Source organism: Apis florea, unplaced genomic scaffold, assembly GCF_048593485.1.
Source record: "Apis florea isolate Af1SG1 unplaced genomic scaffold, ASM4859348v1 contig_3813_pilon, whole genome shotgun sequence".
NCBI classification, from domain to species: domain Eukaryota; kingdom Metazoa; phylum Arthropoda; class Insecta; order Hymenoptera; family Apidae; genus Apis; species Apis florea.
Window position 1 is genome coordinate 640,235 of NW_028256869.1, and position 22,804 is coordinate 663,038.

The following is a 22,804-nucleotide window of genomic DNA, read 5'->3' on the forward strand; positions in this document are numbered from 1 at the left end:
AAGGGGTGTTATTACCCTATGTAATCATCTTGTAAGTCATAGTGTTACACTGTACGCAAAATATTGCACGCAAGAAACATTCAAAGGATCGAGTGAGATTGTATCAGTAAAGTATTCTTCTAATTCGATCCGTTATAAAATCCATAAAGTGGGGTGTATCCTGTTTTTCGAACATTGCAGACTATGATCTATGATTGCTGTTTCTTTTCCACGTGTTTGCAGGTAATTTCTTACTTCAAATGATGAAAACAAGCCAAAGATGAGACGTGTTCCATTATCTTCGACACGAAGGTACAAAGGAAAATGAAGAAACAAAGAAACTGTGAACGCAGATGCTGCTATGAAATGATGAAACGTCGTCCTTTCCAACTAAGTGACATTTGTTTCGAGATTCAAAGGGATTTTGTGAAATTTCCCTTTAAGTGTTGGACGAGTGGACATAATTTTTTATAAGTTAAGCTTTATAGTGTTCTCCTCAAAATGATGCATTCTGAATATCATTGTTTTTCTTCTTCCTCTTTTTTTTTTTTCTTTTTAATTACTTTGATCGAGATTTTACGTAATTTTTAACTTGTTATTAAGAAATTATGGTTTAAAGTATGTAAATCTCCGATGATAAATGCAAGGAGATTCTATTTTTAGATTCCTTTTTGTTGGGAAAACACCATGAAGAACGTATGCGTTTCTAGACGATTATTGAAGAGCGTGTGGTGAGATTTTGTTGAAAGTGTCTACTGCCACAGCAAAGGACTCTTAAAACGCGGTTCGACTTAATCTAAGTTACAACATTGAAGATCAGAAGTTGTACCCTCTTATTTTTAATCATCTCTTACATACGTTTTAATTGTTACTGTTATATTAATTGCTCATCAGATTTTATTTCTGCGTGAATTCTACGACTTGTTGTTTCATTAAATAATAATTATACGACTGGTATATTGTTATTTTTAATTGATAAAAATGAAAGTACTCCGAGAAGTATAGGGTACAATTGATTTACGAGAATCCGCTTGAGCCGCCAAGACTGCTGGAATGTATATATTAATTTCGTCTTCGAGATTTATTTTAACGACGTATATATATAAAATAATATACTCTAGTCGAAATGTGTGCTATAATTCACATAATGAAGACCACGTGTGAGATGGCGAGTTAATTTTAGATCTATTTCGTGTTATTTGTTAATTAAACAGTGTTAAATTGCAAACAATGTAAATTGCATTGGTGAAAAATTCTTTGTCGTAAAGGATATTTAATCCTGGACCATACTACAAATAATCACTTTCAATATTAAGCTTGGAGAAATTCTAGAGAATTTACCAAAATAAATTCATAAATAATTCAATGATAATAAATACATATCGAAAATCGCATGGAATGATTGAATGTTCTATACTTAAATATTTGCATTAAAAGAGATAATGCTGAGATCGATATTTTTAAAATATAGTTAAATTATTCTTATTGATGTTAATATCGTATTTGTTCAGTTGATTATTAATAATTAGCTGTTTTTGAGAACCGCTTTTTAAACTGTCTAATCAAAAATTCGTATTTATCATGTTTCAATATTATAAAATATTGTTCCTTTACGTCGATGAATTTTCACGATTAGCAAAAAGAAATGAATAAAATGATAATGAAATAGTTATTCGATAGGAAAATCTGTTGCAAAATCGAATTCGTGAATTTCGTCGCAATATTTTTTAAGGATAAATAACCTTTTATTTGGTAATTTACCTATTAAGTTAATATCATTCGATATTTTATGATTAAAAAAGACAGGTTATTTTTAATGAAAAAGAAGATTCAAAACTTTCAATTGTATTTTTAAGAATGCAAATAAATTCAAGAAATGATTATAAATAAAACTCTCCAAATGAAAGGTTGATGTTTAAAGTTATTTAATTTAATTAATTTTTAATAGAGCTTTCCAAATAAAAGATTGATGTTTAAAGTTATTTAATTTCTCCATTGCGTTATCGCATTAAGAGAATGGTTTTTTTGCGAATGATCGCTTTTGTTGACTGTCCAAAGATGTAACTATTAACACTTACAATATATATCTTTTATATAGCTTATAATTTTTTTAATATATATATATACATATATGTATATGTATGTATATGTGCATATCACTTGGTAAAATTTCGTTGTGACAATGTAATGCGCATCGAATTTCTATTGAATGAAAATTAGACGAGAGAGACGTCTGATTATGTTATTCGTCATTGCATTTGGCCATGTTTTCGATTGTTATATTTATGATAGGTTTATCACTGTTCTAGAAATCTGTTACGTGATTTCTTAAATCGAGCGCCGTCTCTCCATGATTTCGTATTTTTTTCGAAGAAAGAAAAAGGAACGGTTATTATATATCCTTTTTTTTCATGAAAAAATCGAATTTATGGTTTAATTTCGCAAACGCGAGCTTAGACAGTCTCGATAATTAAACTCACGTTACTATTTACCCTATATTTTTATTTATATATTTTATCTGTGCATGAGTAGACAATTAAGGTAATTTTGCAAGTTAATAAAAATGAATGGTAAAAACTATCTTGAATAGAGTTTTTATTTTCTTTCCTTTTTTAATAACATTTTTTACTCAAATTATCCAATCGAAGAATATAAATTATTATATTTATAAATTATACGGTATAACTTTTGTCATAAATAAAATAGAAGCACTGATATATAAATTCATATAAAAATATTTATATACATGTAAAATAATATATTATCCATGATGTATGAATATGTACATAAAATATATACGTGATATTTAAATATAAAAAAAGTGAATATATATTAAATGTATATAGATACGATATATAAAAATTGGATTCAATAGACTTTGTTAATTTTTAATTTTTAATCAATAGATTAACCAATAATCAGATATCAGTATTAATTCTTGAATATAGAAATTGCAGAGCAAGTATAGACAAGGAGAATAAATATTAAGAGAAGGATGGAGATAGTGTAAAAATATGAAAATCAGCGCCATCTCTAGAGTGCCGCAAATTAAACACAATATAAACAAGGAAAACAAATATTTAGAAAAAGATAAAAGATTAGTACTTAACCTGTAGCGCCATCTCTTCGAAAAGTGCTCAAACTTGTCGTACATTGTTACTGATAATAAAGTAAACTTCTTATTAGCCTTTGATTAGTGGCGCCATCTCTTTAAAAAACTTTGAACTTTTTAGAGATGTACCAATAATAAAAATTCAAAAATTTTTTAAGAGATGGCGCCATTAGTTTATTTTTGCTGTCGATAACAATATGACAAGTTTGAACATTTTTCGAAAAGATGGCACTAGTGGCTAAATACTAATCTCTCTATCCTTTTTTAATATTTTCTTTCTTTGTTTAATTTGTGTTTAATCTGCGGCACTCTAGAGATGGCGCTGATTTCCATATTTTTACTCTATCTCTGTCCTTCTCTATTCTTTGTGTTTCCATATATCATATACGAATTGTTATATATATATATTTTATTTTCATATGCATTTTTTATATACATTTATTTTATACAGAATATCTCATTTAATATTATAACGTACATCAAAATGATAATATCAGCGCAGATACTGTATTTTTTTCAATCTTCTAGAATTAAAAAATAACAATTATGATTTAATTTTAAAATATAAAATAATTTTCGCGTTATTGAATTTCAACAATTAAATAAACTTTAATTATTTAAAATTGCATATCAAAATCTATAAAATCATATAAAAAGATATTCAATTTTAATGCTCTTTTCTAAATTTTAAAATTCAACTTAATTATATTGTATTACAATTGTGCTTCTATTTTATTTATGACAAAAGTTATATTGTAAAATATATATATAAAAAAGTATATACATTCTATGATTGGATAGAAAAAATGTTATTAAAAACGAATTCTAAATTACCAGGTGAATTAAAATATTCTTTTGATATCATATTTATTTATATATTAATTATCATTAATATTTCTATTATTACAGAAGTTTCATCATTATTTTCTTTAATTATAATTGCTGTATTATCTCTATGTTTTATTAATAGTTACAATGGTAAATTTGTATTTGATGATTCTGAAGCTATTGTACATAATGAAGATATACAAACTACTCCTTTAGTAGACATATTTAAAAATGATTTTTGGGGTACAAAACTGACCCATAAGCAAAGTCATAAATCATATAGACCACTTACAATTTTATCTTTTAGGTATATTTCTTTTTTTTTTAAATAGAAAAAATATATGTTTAAATATCCTTTTCCTTTTAAACAAATTGTTTATAGATTGCATTTTTGGCTTCGTGAAAGTATGATAGCTCAAGATTTTCATATAGTAAATATAATACTTCATGCTATTGTTTCCATGTTATTGTTACCAGTATTTAATATACTTTTAGACTCGAAAGAAAAAAGAACTGCATTTTATGCTACTGCATTGTTTGCTGTTCATCCAGTGCACACAGAAGCTGTATGTAATTTTAATTGCATTTATTTATTTAAAGTAAAAAATCACTTTTATTCCTTTAATTTAAATAAATACATAGGTTTCAGGTATTGTAGGCCGGGCAGAATTATTATGTGCTATATTTATGTGGATATCTATTATATGTTATTACTATTCAATCTATGCAAGAAGATTATTATACAGATGGCTCAGTATGTTTAGTTGTATCATATTTATTGCAACTGCAATGTTGTGCAAAGAAACAGGAATTACTGCAGTGGTATAAAATAATTTTTTATTAAGTAAATATGAAAATGTATTATTAATTATGTATATAAAATTATATATTTTTCTTTTTTTTAGGGAATTTGTTGTGTATATGATATTATAATAGTGAACAAAATATTTCCATATAATATAATTTTATTCATAATATCAAAACCTTCTTATGAACAAGTAAAAACTTTTATTAAACAGAAGCAAAAATTGTTAATTAGACTTTTTATACTTTTTACATCTGGTTTAATACTTATAATCTTAAGATTCAGTATAATGGGATTTAAAGCCCCAATTTTTCAACCTGTAGATAATCCAGCATCATTTATGCCCAATATATTTCTACGAATGTTAAATTATAGTTATATTTATTGTTTGAATATATGGTTATTAATATGTCCTGAGTGGCTGTGTTTTGATTGGTCGATGGGCTGTATACCTTTAATTAATTCTAATGATAAAAGAATAATTTTTGTTCTTTTATTCTGGCTAATACTTAGTGCAATGTTTATATATAGTTTTAATTCTTATCAGGACAAATTTTTAAGGTAATTATTTTAAGGTATATTTCATAAATTTATGAAATGATAAAGTAATGTAAGAAAATCATCTCTTTTTGCATTACAGATATTTAATTATGGGACTGACAATGCTTATTATTCCATTTCTACCAGCTAGTAATATTTTTTTTAATGTTGGTTTCGTTTTAGCAGAAAGAACATTATACATTCCTTCTGCTGGTTATTGTCTTTTACTTATTATAGGATTACAAAAACTTTGCAATCATATTCCTATGCAATATTTATTGTTAACATATATAACTTTAATTTCATTATTTTTTGTGAAATCATGGATAAGAAGTGACCAATGGAGAACTGAAACCACATTATTTCAATCAGCATTACATGTATGTCCATTAAATGCAAAAGTGCATTATAATATTGCAAAAAATGCTGCTGATGCTGGAAATTCTATATTAGCACAATATGAATATCAGGAAGCTTTAAGGTAATAACTTTATAGAAATAAAATCTAGAGCAAAATAATGATTTTTATATCTATTAAGTAGATTAAATCCTACATATGCTCAAGCTATGAACAATCTCGGAAATTTACTTAAAGATCAAGAAAAATATTTAGAAGCAGAGATATTGTTTAAACGAGCTATTGAATTGCAGTAAGTTTTATTATATCTAATTATTTAAAATTCTGAGTAATGAAAAATTTTACTTCTGTCAGAATTTTTCTATTTAGAATTACAAGTTGTAAATTTTTAGGGAAGATTTTGCCACTGCTTGGATGAACTTAGGTATTGTTTTGTCAGCATTAAAAAGATACGAAGAATCGGAGAAAAGTTATTTAACTGCTTTGACTCATAGAAACAAATATCCTGATTGTCTTTATAATTTGGGTGTGTTGGTTAGTAATAAAAGGATAATAACTTAAATTTAAAAAAAAAAATGTACATAATTTCTAAATAAATATATTTGTAGTATTTAGAACAGAAAAATTATGATAAAGCATTAAAAGCTTGGGATTCTGCTATTAAGCAAAGAAATACACATAGGAGAGCATGGACCAATATGATATTACTTCTTGATGATTTAGGTATATTAAAAAATTATTTCCATTTTAATATTATATATTTTATATATAAATAAATATCTTTTTATAGGTATGCGTGAAGATGCACTTAAAATAGCAAATCAAGCTTTACAATATTTACCAAATGACGCATCTATTTATTTTAATATTGCAAATATATTAGGAAAAGTAGGAAATTTTGTAGAGGCTGAAGTATATTTTAAAAATGCAATATCAAGAAATCCTAAAGATGCAATGTTTTATACGAATCTAGGTGTATTATATCACAGATGGAATAAATTTGATGAAGCAGAAAATATGTACAAAAGAGCATTAGAAATTAAACCAAAACTAAATAATGCAAATGAAAATTTGAGAAAATTATATTCTCTGAAATCTTCAATAAAGTAACTTATTTTTTAATATAAAAAATAGAATTTGATACATTCATATATCTATTTTTCCTTTTACGGCTTCAATATTCCGTGGATATGCGTATGCTTCGAAATTCCCTACTTTTTTACCATCAATATAATTGTAAGACTTAAAACAGCTATCACAGAAATAACAAGGATTATGTGGTATTCTTTCATGTTTCATAGTAATCCATTGTGCATTGTATACACCACATATCATGCAAAATTTGGAAGACATAGGTCTTAATCTGACTATTTGTGGATATGCAGATATTGCCAATTCATCATTGCAGTTAATCAACCTATAAGTGATAATAAAAAAATAACGTAAAAATACCTTATGTAAAAATAAGTAATTTTATTTAAAAAAAAATAGTTTATATATAATGCTTAAATTACCTAGCATCACTAAACACAATTAAATGTTCACAACCACCTTGATGCTTATATACCCATGGAAAACCAAATCTCAAGCATAATGAATCTATTCTACAATCTTCCATTGTAGCAATTTTGAAAGGTCCTAATCTTGGTCTTCTTTGTGCCCAATCAATAATTACTGCACTGTAATCAATATTTGTTGGACATCTCATATCATTATAAAAAGTGTCTTCGATAAAAAAGAATCCTGATTTGTAATACTCCTAATATAATAAAAAATATTTTAAATTATAAATATATAGAAACAATTAATGTATTAAATATAAAATAAGTTACTTTTGCCATAGGTCCTACTGCATTATCCAAATTCTCACTACATTCTTTAGAAATACTGTAATCAGCAATGCAAGATATTTTATCTCTTAATTGAGCAAGTGTTTGGGAGCCTAGAACAGCTATAACATTATTTAATCTACGTAATGACCCACATTCTTTTCTTGGTGCATTTCTTGCTTTTTGTGCAAAAGGATGATATATTCTAACAAAGACAAGAATATCCTGGCCAGGAACAGCACATGTTTCATATGTTCCTTCCTTTTTGGTATGATTCTAAAAAATAAAAATTATATATGAAATATATAATCTTTTCATTTTAAATTAAATACTTACTATAAATAATTCACTTTGGTATTTATATTGAAGTCGTTTAGTTTGTTGTTTTAATCTTTGTCTTAGTTTTTGAATTGTTTGTAACTCTACATCTTCTGGTTCTTGAGCATCGAATATATCTTTTTTCCTCATTTTTCTAATATTGGCTAATTTTGGAGCTTCTCCTTCCACTGTTAAATTATCAATGCTAAAAATAAATCTTTAATGTTAGAAATTTTTTTAAATTACAGAATAATTTAAAAAAATTTAAATTTAAAAATGATAGAAAACCTGCAATAATTTGTTAACATAGATAATTCTTCTTCTGCAAGTTCAACTCCCATCATTGACATAAAATTATCTTTATCTTTTTTCATAGATATAAAATAATCAGCTACTAGTTTTTTATAATTATCAAAATATTCTTTTATATCTACTTTTGGTGATGCAGTCTTATTATAAAGTCTATATACATCATCCATTATAATAAATTAGAGAAATATCTTTTTTCTTAATATATAATTCTCTCCTAATATATTTATTAAAATTTATGTGAGATTATTTAAAATCATTATAGAAAGTGACATATATAATGTCAAAGAAAAATAAACATTACTATTTTCAATATCCAAATTATATTTATATTTTAAAATATGAATTTTCATGCATTTTATTAATAAAATTTTTATTACTCAAAATAATTATATATAATCAATAATATATAAAATAAAAACTTAAGAATTTCACTATTCTTTTTAATGTTTAGATTATGTTTGGATCATTTTACAAGTACAGTATCTTTCAATATTTATAATATTATATTATTACATTATTATATTTTTTTATTGAAATAATTTAGTACCTTAACTTATATTTATTAATGAATTATATTAATATAAAATATTTATATTTATATTTGATTGCTGATATTAATTTTTTTTTTTTTTTTACAAAACTTAACCTTAAACAAACACCACTTCGATTGATTCTCTTACGACTAAAGGCAACCAAATTTTCATAGTTTAAAGAACGTATATACAATCGATATATCGTAATTTTCGATATAGAAGAATATGTTTCATTGAACCAAGTATAGATGTCACCACAATATAAAGTAGAACAGTAAGTATTATTCACAGAGATTTTTGAATTAGAATTTATTTTACGAAATTATTTTTTTATATTTTTTATATCTTTTGATATCATTTGATTACGAAAATTATAATTTTAATGAATTTAATGAATTAAAAATTCATGATACGAATAAATAAAGTTACTATATTTCAAGAGTATATTTTAATTTTTCATCATAATTATAATTCTGATCTGATAATACATCTAATCAAAAAAGATTCTATAATTCACGAGTAAGAAAGAAATATAATATAATCAAAAGAGTATGTGTATGTAAATAAGTATGTTTCGAGTCTATACGTGGAAAATAGAATAAGATAATAAACGCTTGACACTAGAATATACAATGAAGAGGCGTAAACCAGAGTTGCTCACGGTGCACTGCTCTCGCCAATGGTCCGTGTGAATGTGACTCCGCCTCTTAAGCGTGGCTAACTTTCCCTCCTAGTTCCACCGTGATTGTTGACCGTGTTTGGTCGAGCGTGCGCAGCAGAATACTGGCACATATACAACAGTAAAAGAGTGTAACTATACGAAAGTACTCGATATTCGATCACACGGATGCGCAGAAGTATGCGCGAAGCTTTAGTGTGAGCGGCCACCGATTGGTCGACCGACCACTTGCAGCCCTCTCATCTTTCATCCCTTTTCTTTTCATGTCTTTTTATATATTTCTCTTTCATTTTTACTATCTATCCTCTTTTAATCTTCTTTTCTCAGATTTAAACGTTTCTCTCTGCCTTCTATCTTGCTTATTCGTCTATAATCTTCACTTCTTTCCTATTCACTCTCGTTGCAACGAGTGTATGCACGATCATGCTTGCTTAAAACGAGTAGGTGGGTGCGTCCTTTCATGCACACGCATTCGACCATGAGATACGCACTCTATGTTAATTCGTGTGTGTAACATATGCATATACAGTAAGACAAAACATATACATGAAGCAGACGGGGGTCCAAGTTCTAAAGGCTACGCTACTAGTCGGAGAGGAGATTTCTTATTTCTGCTCTGGTAAATCTGTCGCCCCAGTCAGTGAGGCAGCGAAGGGCGAGCCGCGCACCATTGACCGTGTCCGTGCTTCTTTTTTCGTCTCGTCTAGCTGCGACTCATTCTTTCTTTTTCTTTCTTGTTCAGGTCTACGTTTCCTTTTTCCTTTCTCATTTCTTTTTTTATAGAACGTGAGTGGATACGGACACGGTACCCTGCACGCCGTTGCACCAGATTATTTACTGTTGCGCTAAATTGTCGCGTTTTTCCCTCGACAGCCGCGAGAACGCCTTCAGTGTCTCTCTTCAGTGCGCGTGAATGAAGGACGACGAAGGAAGGCGGCGTGGAACGTTTAAGTTCTTCATGCTCTTCACGCTACCATTCGATCTTCTAGTGTTCTCCATCTTTTACCTGGCTCACGCGCCTTTTTCGCATGAATGAAGCACTGTGGATGGTCGATTATTTTTCCGCTCGTTGCAGCTGTGCTAAGTGATTTATTGATGTTTCTCCAATTGAATTAATATTTCATTTCCGCTCGATACGTATGTCCAGTATCGAAAAATCTTATAAAATGAATGGCGGAATGTTACGTTACATGTATGTACAATAAAAAATGTGAAACGAAAAGAGATGCTAGTAATTGAAAGAACACGGTGGTGTATGGTGCAGAATAGAGTGCAGATGAGATAAGGTTATTTGATAAACATTGAAAGATATTTCTAAGATCGATAAATCGAAAGACAATAAGTAAATCAAGAAATTAATTTAGATAGGCTAAGTAAAGTAAAGAAAAGTTGTATTGAACGGAGTAAAGTTTGCAGAAGAACCGGAGGAACTGCGTTGCATGTAGCCGACGGATGCAAGGCTGCTCTTCCTGATGGATCCCATCGTGTTAGGTGAGAAATCGTCTCTATGTATACATCATATAATGATGAAGTTATAACTGTATAATCTAAATTTTTTCATAATTCTTTTTTGATAATTTATTTTTCGTTTATTATTGTTGAAACAGTCGAAGAAGAATTGTTGAATGATATATCAAAAAAAAAAAAACTAGAAGATTAATATAAATCAGAATTGAAAATTTGTCTAAAAACTTCATAAATTTACTACATGTAATGTTATTATATTCTATTCGTTATAAATTATTATATAGAAACAATAAATACAATAGAATTCTTTTATCAATCTTAATATTTCCTTTTTCCATGTGTCGATAATTGAAATTAGTGTCACGTTAATCATACAAATCAATTAATAGAATTATTCTCGTCTTATTTATAATAAAATCTCGAAATAATTAAATAATTAATAGGAGCTAATATGCGTATATGAACATACAATTTTCTTGCAAACATTCATGTCGACGACATGAATTTTTTTTCGTCTTTTAAATTTTCTCGTTCTTCTCCGAATTGTCCGTTGTGCGAAATGGATAGATCGAGTCTCGATGGTGCGCGACGTGTGTGGACATGTCAATCAACTTCGACCTAATTGAATTTATAATTAAATGAGACGTGGCGTTTGGTTGTATCTTGATGTGGCGCCGTCGCTCGCCATTTATTAATTTCGCGCAAATCGCGGATGATAGTGAAATAGGTTGCCGCAATCTGTCCACCAACACGAGCTCACTTAAACCATCGTGCACGCATTCGCGCCCTTTCAATTTTTTGTTTATAATCGTTATTAGCTAAATCTCTTTTATCAATTTTTTTTTATCGACAAACGACGTTCATCATTATTATCGAACAAAATATTTCGAGCATTTGATCGTGTGAATTATACATCGAATAGATCATTTCAAGCGCAAACAATTTAAAGAAACATTGACAAATAATGGAATAATTCGCGTGGTATAAACGGTTACGAATCGTTCCATTCATAGAAAGTATATTACTGTACTCATTTCTCCAGCAACCTTTGACCTTGCTGGGTCCCGGATGCCCTCCTCGGTTCCTTATCGCCCTGCTTTCGATCTTCTTTTTTCTCGCCTTCTGAAACTCTCGAGCAGTCGTAGCAACCGTACACAAGGCTGGTCGTTTAATAATTATGTCAGCAACGTTTTCTGGCTTGACGAATATCGAAGTGGACCGTTCTAACGAGACTGTTTCGCAGACGCTTCTCGAGGGGTATAATCTGTGCCATCAGATACCGGTGAACCTCCAGCCAACTGCGTATTTCTGTTGCCACGATGTTTGGAAATACGGCGAGAATTTGGTGTAATATATGTTATCATAACTCCTTCCTAACTTTTCCTCGATTAACCCTTTTCTTATCTTTAGGAAATTTTTTTTAAACAGAAAGAAAGGTGTGTGTATTTCGAAATGTTCTATTATATAAATCAGAATATAGTTAACTGGAAGAATGAGAACGATAATCGGAAAATGACACATTCAATCAATGATAATGAAGCGAGCGCATAATGACCTATATTTTGGTAATGTAGGATCATAAATCTCGACGTTCTACGTTTATTGTGACGCGTAAAACATTACCGATGACCTAGATCTAACATTACCCTTGCAACAATTTTCCACAGTAGACATGTGATATCTCGTATTCATTAAACAAATAACTCGAAAACCTCGTACAATTATTTACCTTATGATATCTCGCTACTATTCGAAAAAATCTATTTTTTTCGATTGAAAAATAAATCCAATTGAAATTTTATTCACTATGTTGGATATCATTAAACGAATTAAAATTAACGTTATGAATCATCATGGCCAGCGAAAATCGATGAATTTTCGCAAGGAATAATCGGAAAGAAAAACGATCGAAACCGAGGTGGTGTCCGTGATTTAAAACGCCAGTATTTATCGGGCTCTGGTTTTTTCTCCAATGACGTTGACAGTCTCTGAAGTCATTGACACCAATACACCCGTAGCCGTATGCACGGTTCAAGACCTCGATATGTAACGCGATACATTGGAAACATATTCCATAGATAATACCCGAGAGTATTTCTTTAAACCGAGTATATACGTGGGTGAGATTGGATGGACAATAAAAATTTGTCACGACACATTCGTAAAGAAGAACGATTAAACGGTTCTTTGTTATTTTGCACGATTGCGAAGCCATTTCGCAAAACTATCGTGCAGACAATGTTGAAATTCATCAATCGTGTTTAACAGTGCTCGTAATGTGTAACGTGTTATCGGAGAATAATCAACCGATTAATACGTTGGATGATGTTTAATTATTAAACGTGTAAGTTGAAAAGAATTTGGATATCTTACACGATAAACCGATTAATAAATAGATAGATAATTGATAATGCATATAATGATAATAGATAATAATAAATATTGATAGATGGACAAGTGTTTCACACACAGATAAATGAAATAATGAGACGATTTAGAATTTATGAAATTAATTGTGAAACGTCATTTGTTTTAATTAGCTAGTGATTATAATGTTGCTACAGATGATGAAACGATTTGGATAATAAAAGAATGCTCTTTGTTTTTGAAGTTTAAAATGGAAAACCAGATTGTATCTAGAGTGGAAAGATTCAGGCGAAGTCTTCGAAATTATATTGACATTGTCAGGAAACATGCGATTACAGATTCATTAGCGTTCAATTAGTACCGTTTGTTCTAGTTAAACAAGGAAACTAGCTTTTAAAGGGTCCAGTTGACAGAGGATTGTTCAAATAGTTGTACTAGCTTCTGGAGTTCTCCTGAGAGCTACCTAGGGATCGTTTGTTTGCGACTTCCTCTCAGAGAAATTGTTTCCAACGATTTCGGTCCTCTATGGGAGGATTTGAAAATTCTTTGAAAATCTTTTAAACACTTTGAACGTTTTTCATGTTATGGAGTAAAATAATGGAACGTTTTATTTCTTTGCGTAAACGTAAAAACAATCAGGTATAACAATGTTTATCGAATGTTTTTCACTTTGTCGAATAAAATACTGGATCGTTTTATTTTTTTTTTTCTATGTAAATTTAAAACAATTATATTAGATACAGCGATTATCTGAAAATATTAAAATTACCTTTATCTTAATTTTTAGAGAACGCGAAAGCTAATTTAAGCAGTTTGACACGATATCGCGAAGTACGTAATAAGTAGATTACCAGAAAACGTAAGAAACGATAATAATTTTTTATAGTTCAGTTAAGCAACACTTCGATGCGCCTTTATCGGCTTCATATTTTTGGAAGCTGTACAACATTGACCGAACAACTATTAGCACGAAAGATCGGTAAGAAATTTCTAATTCAGGAATTCAGGAAATACGAAGAAATGAACGAAGAAGAAGATAAAAAAAAAAAATAAAAAGATGCAAAAAGTTGTGTTCATCTTCGAACACGTATTGAAAACACGTATTAAAATGTAATTGCACAGCGATTTGGATATGGCAAGATGGAAAGTATCGTATGGACTATTAGATGCGGTATATAGTCACTCACAAACAACGTGAACGATCGTAAGGCGAAACGATGTATCGTTGACAAGTTATTACTTGCACGATTTGGACGTGAAGTTTTGCATACCCGTCTCGTGATTCAAAATCCTGGCGGTCCGCCACAGGAGATTCTTCTAATAGCCCATCCCAAAAACCTGTCGCGACTCTATAGCGTTTCAGAGTCGAGTAGCAATTTTCGTCTCGGCACAGAAGATGCTTTCAATTATGGCTTGCCGTTCGTACTTCGGTATTCATCTTAGCGCTCTTCTCTACGGGATCTTAACTCTCTCTTGATCCTGTTTTTCCGAGGTTTGAATAGACATCGTTGAAGGATATATTGGAAATGGAATGTTAACGTTAATTCCAGAAAGGGGAAATTTTATTTTTTTTTAATAATTCCAAAAACAGGTTAGGTTCTTATTTTTATCGATTTATTATTGCCAAAGGATATTGAATAATGTTTGAGTTTATTATTAAGAAATATCAAGTTAACCGGTTAAAAGATCTAAGGGAAAAAAGGGAACGTAAATTTCGACGGTGCGCGTTTTTTGTTCGTCGATCGAATATATTTCGGTCCCACTGTCATCGCGTATTCCAGATGTGAGACGGGCTCACGCACACGCGTGTGCGAGATAAATTTTGCACGGGTGTATTTTAGGTTGCACGAAGAAAGGTACGGTCTCTCCGAGGGAAAGGAAAAAGGAAGATTGGAAATTCGCGTGGGAAATTGTAGATCCGATCCTTTCAAGCGTCTATTCTAATAAATAAATAATTTATACCACGAATAAGGAACAAGTTACGAGTGGACTCGTTTATTTAAAAGATCGTGTTTCGAATCGCTCGTTAAACGATCAGAGTAGTCAACTATGGGTTGGTAATTCAAGCTCAAAAGGGGTGGACATTTACGAGGAACATAAACCAACAAAGAAGCATCGCTTTGACGAAGCCATGATTTTTCCAAAAAATTAATTATAGGTATCATGTTTTATTACAAAACAGAATGATTCGATTCGCGATTGGAAATCATCTTAATTGAGTTGCTCAACATACGCGTCTAGAAATCCGAAGAGCTATGATGAAACTATGTTCGATGGGGTCAAGCATTGGGGTTATCGTGAAAAATACCGCGATTAACGTATAATTAATTTCCTACTGCATCGGGTTGCATAAATTTCACGCTTATAAATAGATGTGATAATGTAGGAAAAAATTTCGAAAATTCTTTCGATGTCTACGACAATTCTTTCCTCAAGAGTTCGCGAAAAATATATTTCGTGAGTCAATTTACCGCTCGCGATAACGTGGGATGATTTACTACTATATTTGCACTGTAACAACTTCATGCGTGTCTCTCGGATAGAGCGCGATAAACAATTCGATTAAGACTACCAGCTTTGCCAGATTACTCAATCCAAATTATTCGGATTCTTTTCGTGTTAACATCGTTTGGCCAGTACCCAGGTTATGAAACCGCTGGAAATAATGATGAAACATGACAGGACTATTTTAAACGTCCGCAGGATATAACATTTACACGTGTTTATAAATCTAAACTCGTGCGTTCACTTGGTATTTCGCTAGCTATTTCGATTATAATCATATATAACCAATATTCACGCTGCAATTCGAGATAATTTTCATTCCGCGATACGATTTCGTGAATCGAAACTGGCTACGCGAGTCCAGCCTGTCAACCATCATTTCGTTGATTCAATTCACCGAACGCTACGCGTGGATTTCGAGGCAGAGATCGTGCTTTCTTCGAATCGTGCTTTCAACTTGTTCCACGTTCGCGCTGGAAAATTAAAGAGCTTTAATCTCCGGCGTTGGGGCGGACTAATCAGTGACATGTGCTCTCGGCCGGGAGAGCCACGAGGAAATTAAACGAAAAGATCCGTTTCTATAAAAGCGGAGCCGGTGGCCGACAAAGAGAGGCAGCACAGGGGTCGATAATTAGCGAGTGAGAATGGTAGACAAACACTGGTCGCGTTTCGGGCATCTATGTAAGCGGAACACGTGTTTTCGAGGGTGACACTGACATCCATCACTCGTCCGGTATACGCCCACATCACGGACTCGCGCGTTCGCCGTTCAACTTTTCTACTTATACCAACAGGGGCAATTTTTGCTCGTCCTTTTATCCTCGACAATTTGTTCCGCCTCCCCGGTATCGTTTTCGCAAATTTCCAGCTACCAAATTAGCCGTTGCTCCCCCCTCCGCCACGGTTCCCTGCTTTTTATCGTCTTCTTCTTAATCCCTTGATGAAGAAGGAACATGCGCCACCGAAAAATAATTGGAGGATCGTTTACGCGAATAACGCGCTCCCTCGAAACTGTTATAACTATAAATTGATATAAATTGAACCAGACGAATCGACTTGTATTTATTAGCGTGAGCTGTTTCGAGAAGAACGATTATGTTTGAATATAACGTATCTTTCGTCCGCGCCATGTTTGATTAAATTGATCGCCGACAGTCGGCCGAACACTCGCAACTGTCACAAAAATATTTTCGCGCTATCAATTTCGATCGTGTATTCGACTTCCATCGTTTCTCCAATATAATCCGCTATTGTTGCTATAAATTCGTCTGTTAACCTACGTTAACAGTGAGTTTCGTTGAAATTCGCTCGAAATTCTCCTCGTTCCACATTCTTCCCCTTTCATCCCTCTTCTTTCCGTCCGCGCGAATTTCTCGTATCTTTTCGAGAATCGAGGAAGATCGAGTGGACCCATACGTTTGCGGATCGTCACGTGGAACCGGCGATCTGGCTATTTCACGCGCGTGTACGCGCGTGAACGTCGCGGTGCACGCAATATTATTAGACTTTTTCTCCGCCACGCGGTGATGAATGGGCGAGATCAAAGGGTCCGACGCGTGTAGTCATTTTACACGCGTGTAATACACGTATCCACCGAAGAGGAGGAGGATGAACGGTGCACGCGCATGTATGCATGCGCACACATGCTCCGCACCGGAGGAAGATCTCTTCCCCGTTCGGGACATCCTTGCTTTTTGTCTTATCCGCAACTTGTTCGAATTTTTCATTGTTCCATGGATGTATATCTGTCTCGTCGTATTAATATGTTTTCGTTCCTGTTATCGAGAGGGTTTACGAGTTGGGAAACTTGGGGAGAAACCTATATCGCTGAGAATTTATTGCCGACCCTTATTGGATTTCTAGAGTTAGGTCCGTTTAAGACCAGAAGAGATTAATACCTGTGGGACAGAAAAAAATATTTGGTTTGAAATATATTTAAAAAAGAAAACGGGAAAAAGATATTTATCCCAATAGAAGTCAATGGAGAATCGAGAAAATAATCGTTTGAGATAAATATCTCGTTGATAAAAATGTTATCTTTAATTTTTTATATCTTACCATTTCAATGCAATTGTAATTCTTGTAATTCGAAGTTATCGTTTGGAACAAAATTGATCAAAATTTTCACAATTTTATTCATGCGCTATATCGCGATTCGCAAGGTGTTGTAAAAGCGACTCGACAGATAGATAGATGCTCCTGGAAAGTAAGGAAATTCGTCGTAATTATAAATCTATCATGCAAGCGGTTTATCCCCTCATTAATTACTTATCTATATAAGAGAGCCGACAAGAGGCAGGCATAAACTACGGGGCTTGTCTCCCGTTTAACGAGCCCGCGCTACTCCTTCGCGATCGAACGGTTCGCCGGCAAAAAGACGGAGTTTTAATGTAACGCGGGTCATTAAGTCCAAATCGTTGGAGTTTAACGGGCCACGTCGGGGTCGTTCCACGAATCGGCGATCCGCTGAAAAACCTGCTCCTTTTAGCGGGGTGATTCTTGGAAAACCGCCTCGTCGTTTGACTTCCAATTGAAACTTTTTCGATTTAACCTTTTCTTCTGCTATCGTTCTCGACTAATTTTTAAGCAAATATTTATATAAATCGCCGATATGGATAAATTGAAAAATCTTCTATCTGTGAAAATTAAAAAAATATAACGATTCGAAGCTAATTAAATTGTATTAATCAAATTTATCAAGATGACAAAGAATTCTCAAATCTTCTTGGCATCGAAACATCCCCTATCTTCGTATTATATACGATAATTAGAAAAAATGAAGAAAAAAAAGAAGTACGAACGAAATTATTTCGATCGTCGCGACTTCAAAGAGGCGAGCTTCCCTCGCATCGATACACCGTTGATGGTTGAAATGTGGCGTAAAGGGCGCGTGTTTCGCGCCTCTGCCAAGAAGCCGCCATTACAGAAAGATCGAGGGGATGTCGAAAAAGGGGACGGAGAAAAAAATGGTGGCCGGTGGCCGCGCAAAAACACGTCTCTACGGTCGGCGGCGTCGGCGACGAAACTCTTCTTCCAGGAATCACGGAGGCATCGTAGGGCCCTCCTTTCCGCCGCGGTTTTCTTATTTATTCCTCTTCTCCGTAATGCGTACATACGTCGGCCTGCCGCTTCGCGGACAGAAAGGAGAAACGATGAGAAGGGAATGGAAACCGACGTAACCGAAGGGAGAGAAACGGGAGAGCCACATAAATTTCTCCCCTTCCGCGGATGGGAAACTCGCGTTCCTCGGGAGACATCTTCGTACTTCCTTCACGGATATCCGTTCCACTATTTCCACTTCGACCCTCTTCAAATAGATGCAAAAAAGAGAGATACGAGAATTCGATCTTTTCTCGACATCAAAAGATCTGGAAGACGTTAACGCATCGAGATTTTTAAGCATCGAAGCATCTGTTCGCGCGATGAATGGATTAAATTCTTGGATTTTTACTTGTCGATCGTTAAATCTCGTAGAATCATTTTGGATATTTTTCCGTGTGAAAAATTCTATAATTCTCGTTTTCTCGGACAATAGAAATTTAACGTGGTCGCTGAGCCGGAACAACGCACGACCATCGTTCTCGAGTTAAAGATAGACTCCTTATTATTCTCGTAACGGCTTGTTGTCTTTTCATACCGGAATTTAGGTGGGTTTGGAACGCAGTTAGAGGCAATTGCTAGGGCATTGCTTCGCTAATTAAGGGTTGTTACAGCCGTGCTCAACCGAGTAGGAGCGAGCAAGCGACATACATCTGCATCTCATTAAAACGAACCCTAGCGCCAGGTGTAAGTTCCGATGCGAAGTATATTATCGTCGCGTTATTTAGTAGCCTAGCCCGTCGAATCGACGCGAGATTACTCGCTCGTTTTACGTTCCAACTAATCCTTAAAATTTATGCTTTCCCCCACGAGACGAATTTTTTTAGATCGATATCTTTTTGCTTCTCTCCTCTCTCCCTCTCCCTCTCCGAAGTCGCCCCGCAAACCACGAAATCGAAAATCAGGGTGTCACGTGTCCCTAAAAAGAAAGATCGAATGAGACCGAAATTTATTAAGAATTTTATGGACCCCAGAGGGTCGCGCTGTAATCAACCACGTCTATAAAAAAAAAAGACTAACCCAAGCCCCGACCATTTTTTCTTCTTCGACTGCTTCCAATTCATTCTTCGTCTAATATCTACTAATATCGAGAAACCTAATCCACCGTTCGGCATTCTTTACGGACAGAGAGTAACGCGAGCGAACTCGGTGCAGATCAGCAACAGCAACAGCAGCAGCAACCCCATCAGCAACAACAGCAACAACAATACGGCGAGGTGAACCAACTAGGGGGTGTGTTCGTGAATGGCCGACCGTTGCCGAACGCGGTCAGATTGCGAATAGTGGAGCTTGCACAGCTGGGCATCAGGCCATGCGACATCTCGCGGCAGCTGCGGGTCAGCCATGGCTGCGTCAGCAAAATTTTGGCCCGTTACCACGAGACAGGCAGCATACTGCCCGGCGCTATCGGGGGAAGCAAACCCCGGGTAACTACCCCCAAAGTTGTCCAGTATATCAAGCAGTTGAAGCTGAAGGATCCGGGTATCTTCGCCTGGGAGATCAGGGATCGGTTACTGTCCGATGGGGTGTGCGACAAGTACAACGTTCCATCGGTGAGCAGCATCTCGAGGATATTGAGGAACAAAGTTGGCGCGGCGACCGCGATCCATCACCATCCCCATCACCCGGCGCATCATCACCATCATCATCATTTATACGCAGCTGCGGCCGCTGCCGGGGCCGCCCTTTGTCCCGTCCCCTATCCACCGACGCCTTATCACGCGACGCCGCCACCCGCTGTAACGCATCATCATCATCATCATCATCATCAAGGTTGGTAATAAAATCAACGATCACGCTCGATCTTGTTCTTCTTCTTCGAGCGAGAGCTTTTCACATTTTTCAAAGTTTTCACATCGAAGAAAACTCATTTTCGAGAGAACCTAATCGTCGATTCTATTAATTTGTGATTAGTATTGAGAAAGTTCTTGCTCGAAACGCCAACCTACCACGAACAATACGGTACGTGACAAATTGGTGGAAGAACAGTAGATATACACCTCCTCTCTGCTCGTGTCTCTCTCTTTCTCTCTCTCTCTCTCTCTCTCTCTCTCGGAACGACAGAGAGGAAACGCAAAACGAGACCCGCCCAAAAAGAACAACTCGTTTTCCACCAACTGCAACTTGAACTTGTGCGTTCAGTTCTAGCGGCAAGCTCGCGGGATATAAGGCAACAGTCGCGTCTCTTTCTTCCATCCTGATACGAGCACTGAATAATCGAATTCGAACGAACCTCTCCCTACCAATTTGGTACCGGTGCGTTTCCAGTTGGGCCGACGACGCCTGGCAAGCTGTCACCATCGTCTCCGACCACGATTCACGCCAGTATAGGCCATCAGACGGCCACTTCCGCCGGTTTACAGTGGCCCAGTCCTCACACGGTTCACGACATTTTGGCCACCGGTTGCAACTTGACCAATTCCCAATCGTCCCCCTCGCCGACTTCTCCGCTGTGCGCGACCATTAACAATAATCACCACCACGGTCACCATCATCATCATCATCATCAGAGCAACGACAACGCTGCCAGCAACAATAACAACGAGGAGACCAGCGGCTACCATCATCCGCATCACCATCATCACCATCATCAGCAGTATTACGCGTCGGCTCTGTACCATCATCATCATCATCATCATTCGGACAGCGTGACTCCGGTGGCGACCACGTCACCGGTGCTCACCGTACAGTCGATCATGATGCAATCATCAACGACCAACAGTCAACCGGCTAGTCCTTGTAATTGAAATTATTCGAACGAATTTATAATGAAATTATGTATAGTTAGAATGATGAAACGCGAGTGGTGGAAGGACTAAGATATCGTTGGATTGTGGAATAAACCTAGTGATTGCACCTAGAATTGAATACGAGTATATCGATTAAATTTGTAATCAATATGTAATTAAGAAAAAGAAAGATCGAAATTATCGAGTGATTGTGAGAGTAAAGACAAGTTAGAGAAAAATATAGAAATAAATATGGGATGTGTAACTGGCCTGGGCGAAAACGATACATCATCTCACCAGTATTATATATTTTTATCGTCATTTTGCCAAGAGTGCCTTTTCTTGAGTGCCATAAAGAAAAGTAATTTGTACTGTTTTGTTATGTATTCGTAACGGACTGTGAGAGAAGATAATCGAGATTGTTGAAACTTTTTCAAAGGATATTCACGTTACTCGTCGAACACCTTTTTCTAGTTCATTTCAAGGAGTAATCCTTTAGCTCGTTTTTCCTTTTTGTATGTTTGTTCGATCTTTGCGTATATTTAATGATATAATAATCGTTAAAGAAAGAATCATTGATTCCCAGCCAAGCGAGATCGAAAAAACGTTAAAAAGTTCTTTGACGATTCGGCGGGACGTTATCGATGTTATTTAATTGATAAATTTGTACAATCGTATCGCGATTGTAGGACAACTATAGTCTTCTGCTATGCTTTTTTTATGAAATGCAATTTTTGTCATTGGGAAATATATATATTTTCCTCCAAGTTAAACAACAAAATTGTGTTTCTTTCTACCATCGTCGTTCAAATTCTTCGAGGTCAAGATGATGAGAATCTCAAAGCGACGACAAACAGGTAATTATAAGGTAAGAATTATATAAATTAAGCTTTTTAAAATATAATATATATAAACAATCTGATTTTTGCGTGGCCATCGCTATAATTGATTAAACTTTTTTCGCATTCAACATTAATATATTTCCTAGCTCGTGACTCAATTGGCACGATGAATAACTCAAAAATATAACTTTAGTTATTCTCTACATTTTCGTTCTTTTCTGGCACGTCTTTCAAATACATTTCTGTTTCTTACGAATAAAACAAATAAAGCATGATCGTTATTCGTTCGATTAGAAATAGAAATCAAAGAAGAATTTTATTTGTTGAATTATTTGTATCAATATTATAATTTTCTATCAAGATTTTAAACTAGGGAATCAAATTTATACGATTTTTACGATTTTATTAATTGAATAAACAGAAAAGTCGATAATATAAACCGTATTTCAGTTGAAGTTAATCTATTGCGGTGATCTTTGTAATTACTAAGAGTTCCATGAAG

The 22,804-nt window shown here is 33.9% G+C and overlaps 3 protein-coding genes across 9 annotated transcripts; 2 read left to right on the plus strand and 1 right to left on the minus strand.

Moving 5' to 3' along the window:
* Positions 1-3,382: 3,382 nt before the first annotated feature.
* Positions 3,383-6,753, plus strand: LOC100864214 (Transmembrane O-mannosyltransferase targeting cadherins 4). Of its 5 annotated transcripts, none has more exons than XM_086917218.1 (10): positions 3,413-3,928; positions 4,001-4,226; positions 4,302-4,485; positions 4,562-4,741; positions 4,825-5,285; positions 5,365-5,745; positions 5,804-5,914; positions 6,015-6,156; positions 6,231-6,345; positions 6,413-6,753. In XM_086917218.1, exons 1-10 carry the CDS (start codon positions 3,898-3,900, stop codon positions 6,730-6,732), a joined length of 2,151 nt encoding a protein of 716 aa, XP_086773344.1. In that variant the 5' UTR covers positions 3,413-3,897; the 3' UTR covers positions 6,733-6,753. The 5 variants fall into 5 exon arrangements, with proteins under 5 accessions (XP_086773347.1, XP_086773346.1, XP_086773344.1 ...); XM_031919828.2 differs by having other exon boundaries at positions 5,807-5,914; XM_086917219.1 differs by having other exon boundaries at positions 3,436-3,928; positions 4,062-4,226.
* On the minus strand, positions 6,205-8,778 carry Pbp49 (proximal sequence element A Pbp49). Its single transcript, XM_086917222.1, has 6 exons — positions 8,629-8,778; positions 8,058-8,295; positions 7,788-7,974; positions 7,455-7,727; positions 7,137-7,381; positions 6,205-7,039 (listed from the first exon to the last, which is right to left on the minus strand). The coding sequence occupies exons 2-6, from the start codon at positions 8,246-8,248 to the stop codon at positions 6,769-6,771; spliced, it is 1,167 nt and encodes a 388-aa protein (XP_086773348.1). The 5' UTR covers positions 8,249-8,295; positions 8,629-8,778; the 3' UTR covers positions 6,205-6,768.
* Positions 8,779-9,933: 1,155 nt separating this feature from the next.
* Positions 9,934-22,241, plus strand: LOC100870845 (uncharacterized). 3 transcript variants are annotated; one of them, XM_086917141.1, is made up of 4 exons: positions 9,934-10,579; positions 10,710-10,784; positions 19,860-20,504; positions 21,000-22,241. In XM_086917141.1, exons 2-4 carry the CDS (start codon positions 10,766-10,768, stop codon positions 21,476-21,478), a joined length of 1,143 nt encoding a protein of 380 aa, XP_086773267.1. In that variant the 5' UTR covers positions 9,934-10,579; positions 10,710-10,765; the 3' UTR covers positions 21,479-22,241. The 3 variants fall into 3 exon arrangements, with proteins under 3 accessions (XP_086773267.1, XP_012348917.1, XP_012348918.1); XM_012493463.3 differs by having other exon boundaries at positions 10,183-10,579; positions 10,703-10,784; XM_012493464.3 differs by having other exon boundaries at positions 10,445-10,579; positions 19,887-20,504.
* Positions 22,242-22,804: the final 563 nt, after the last annotated feature.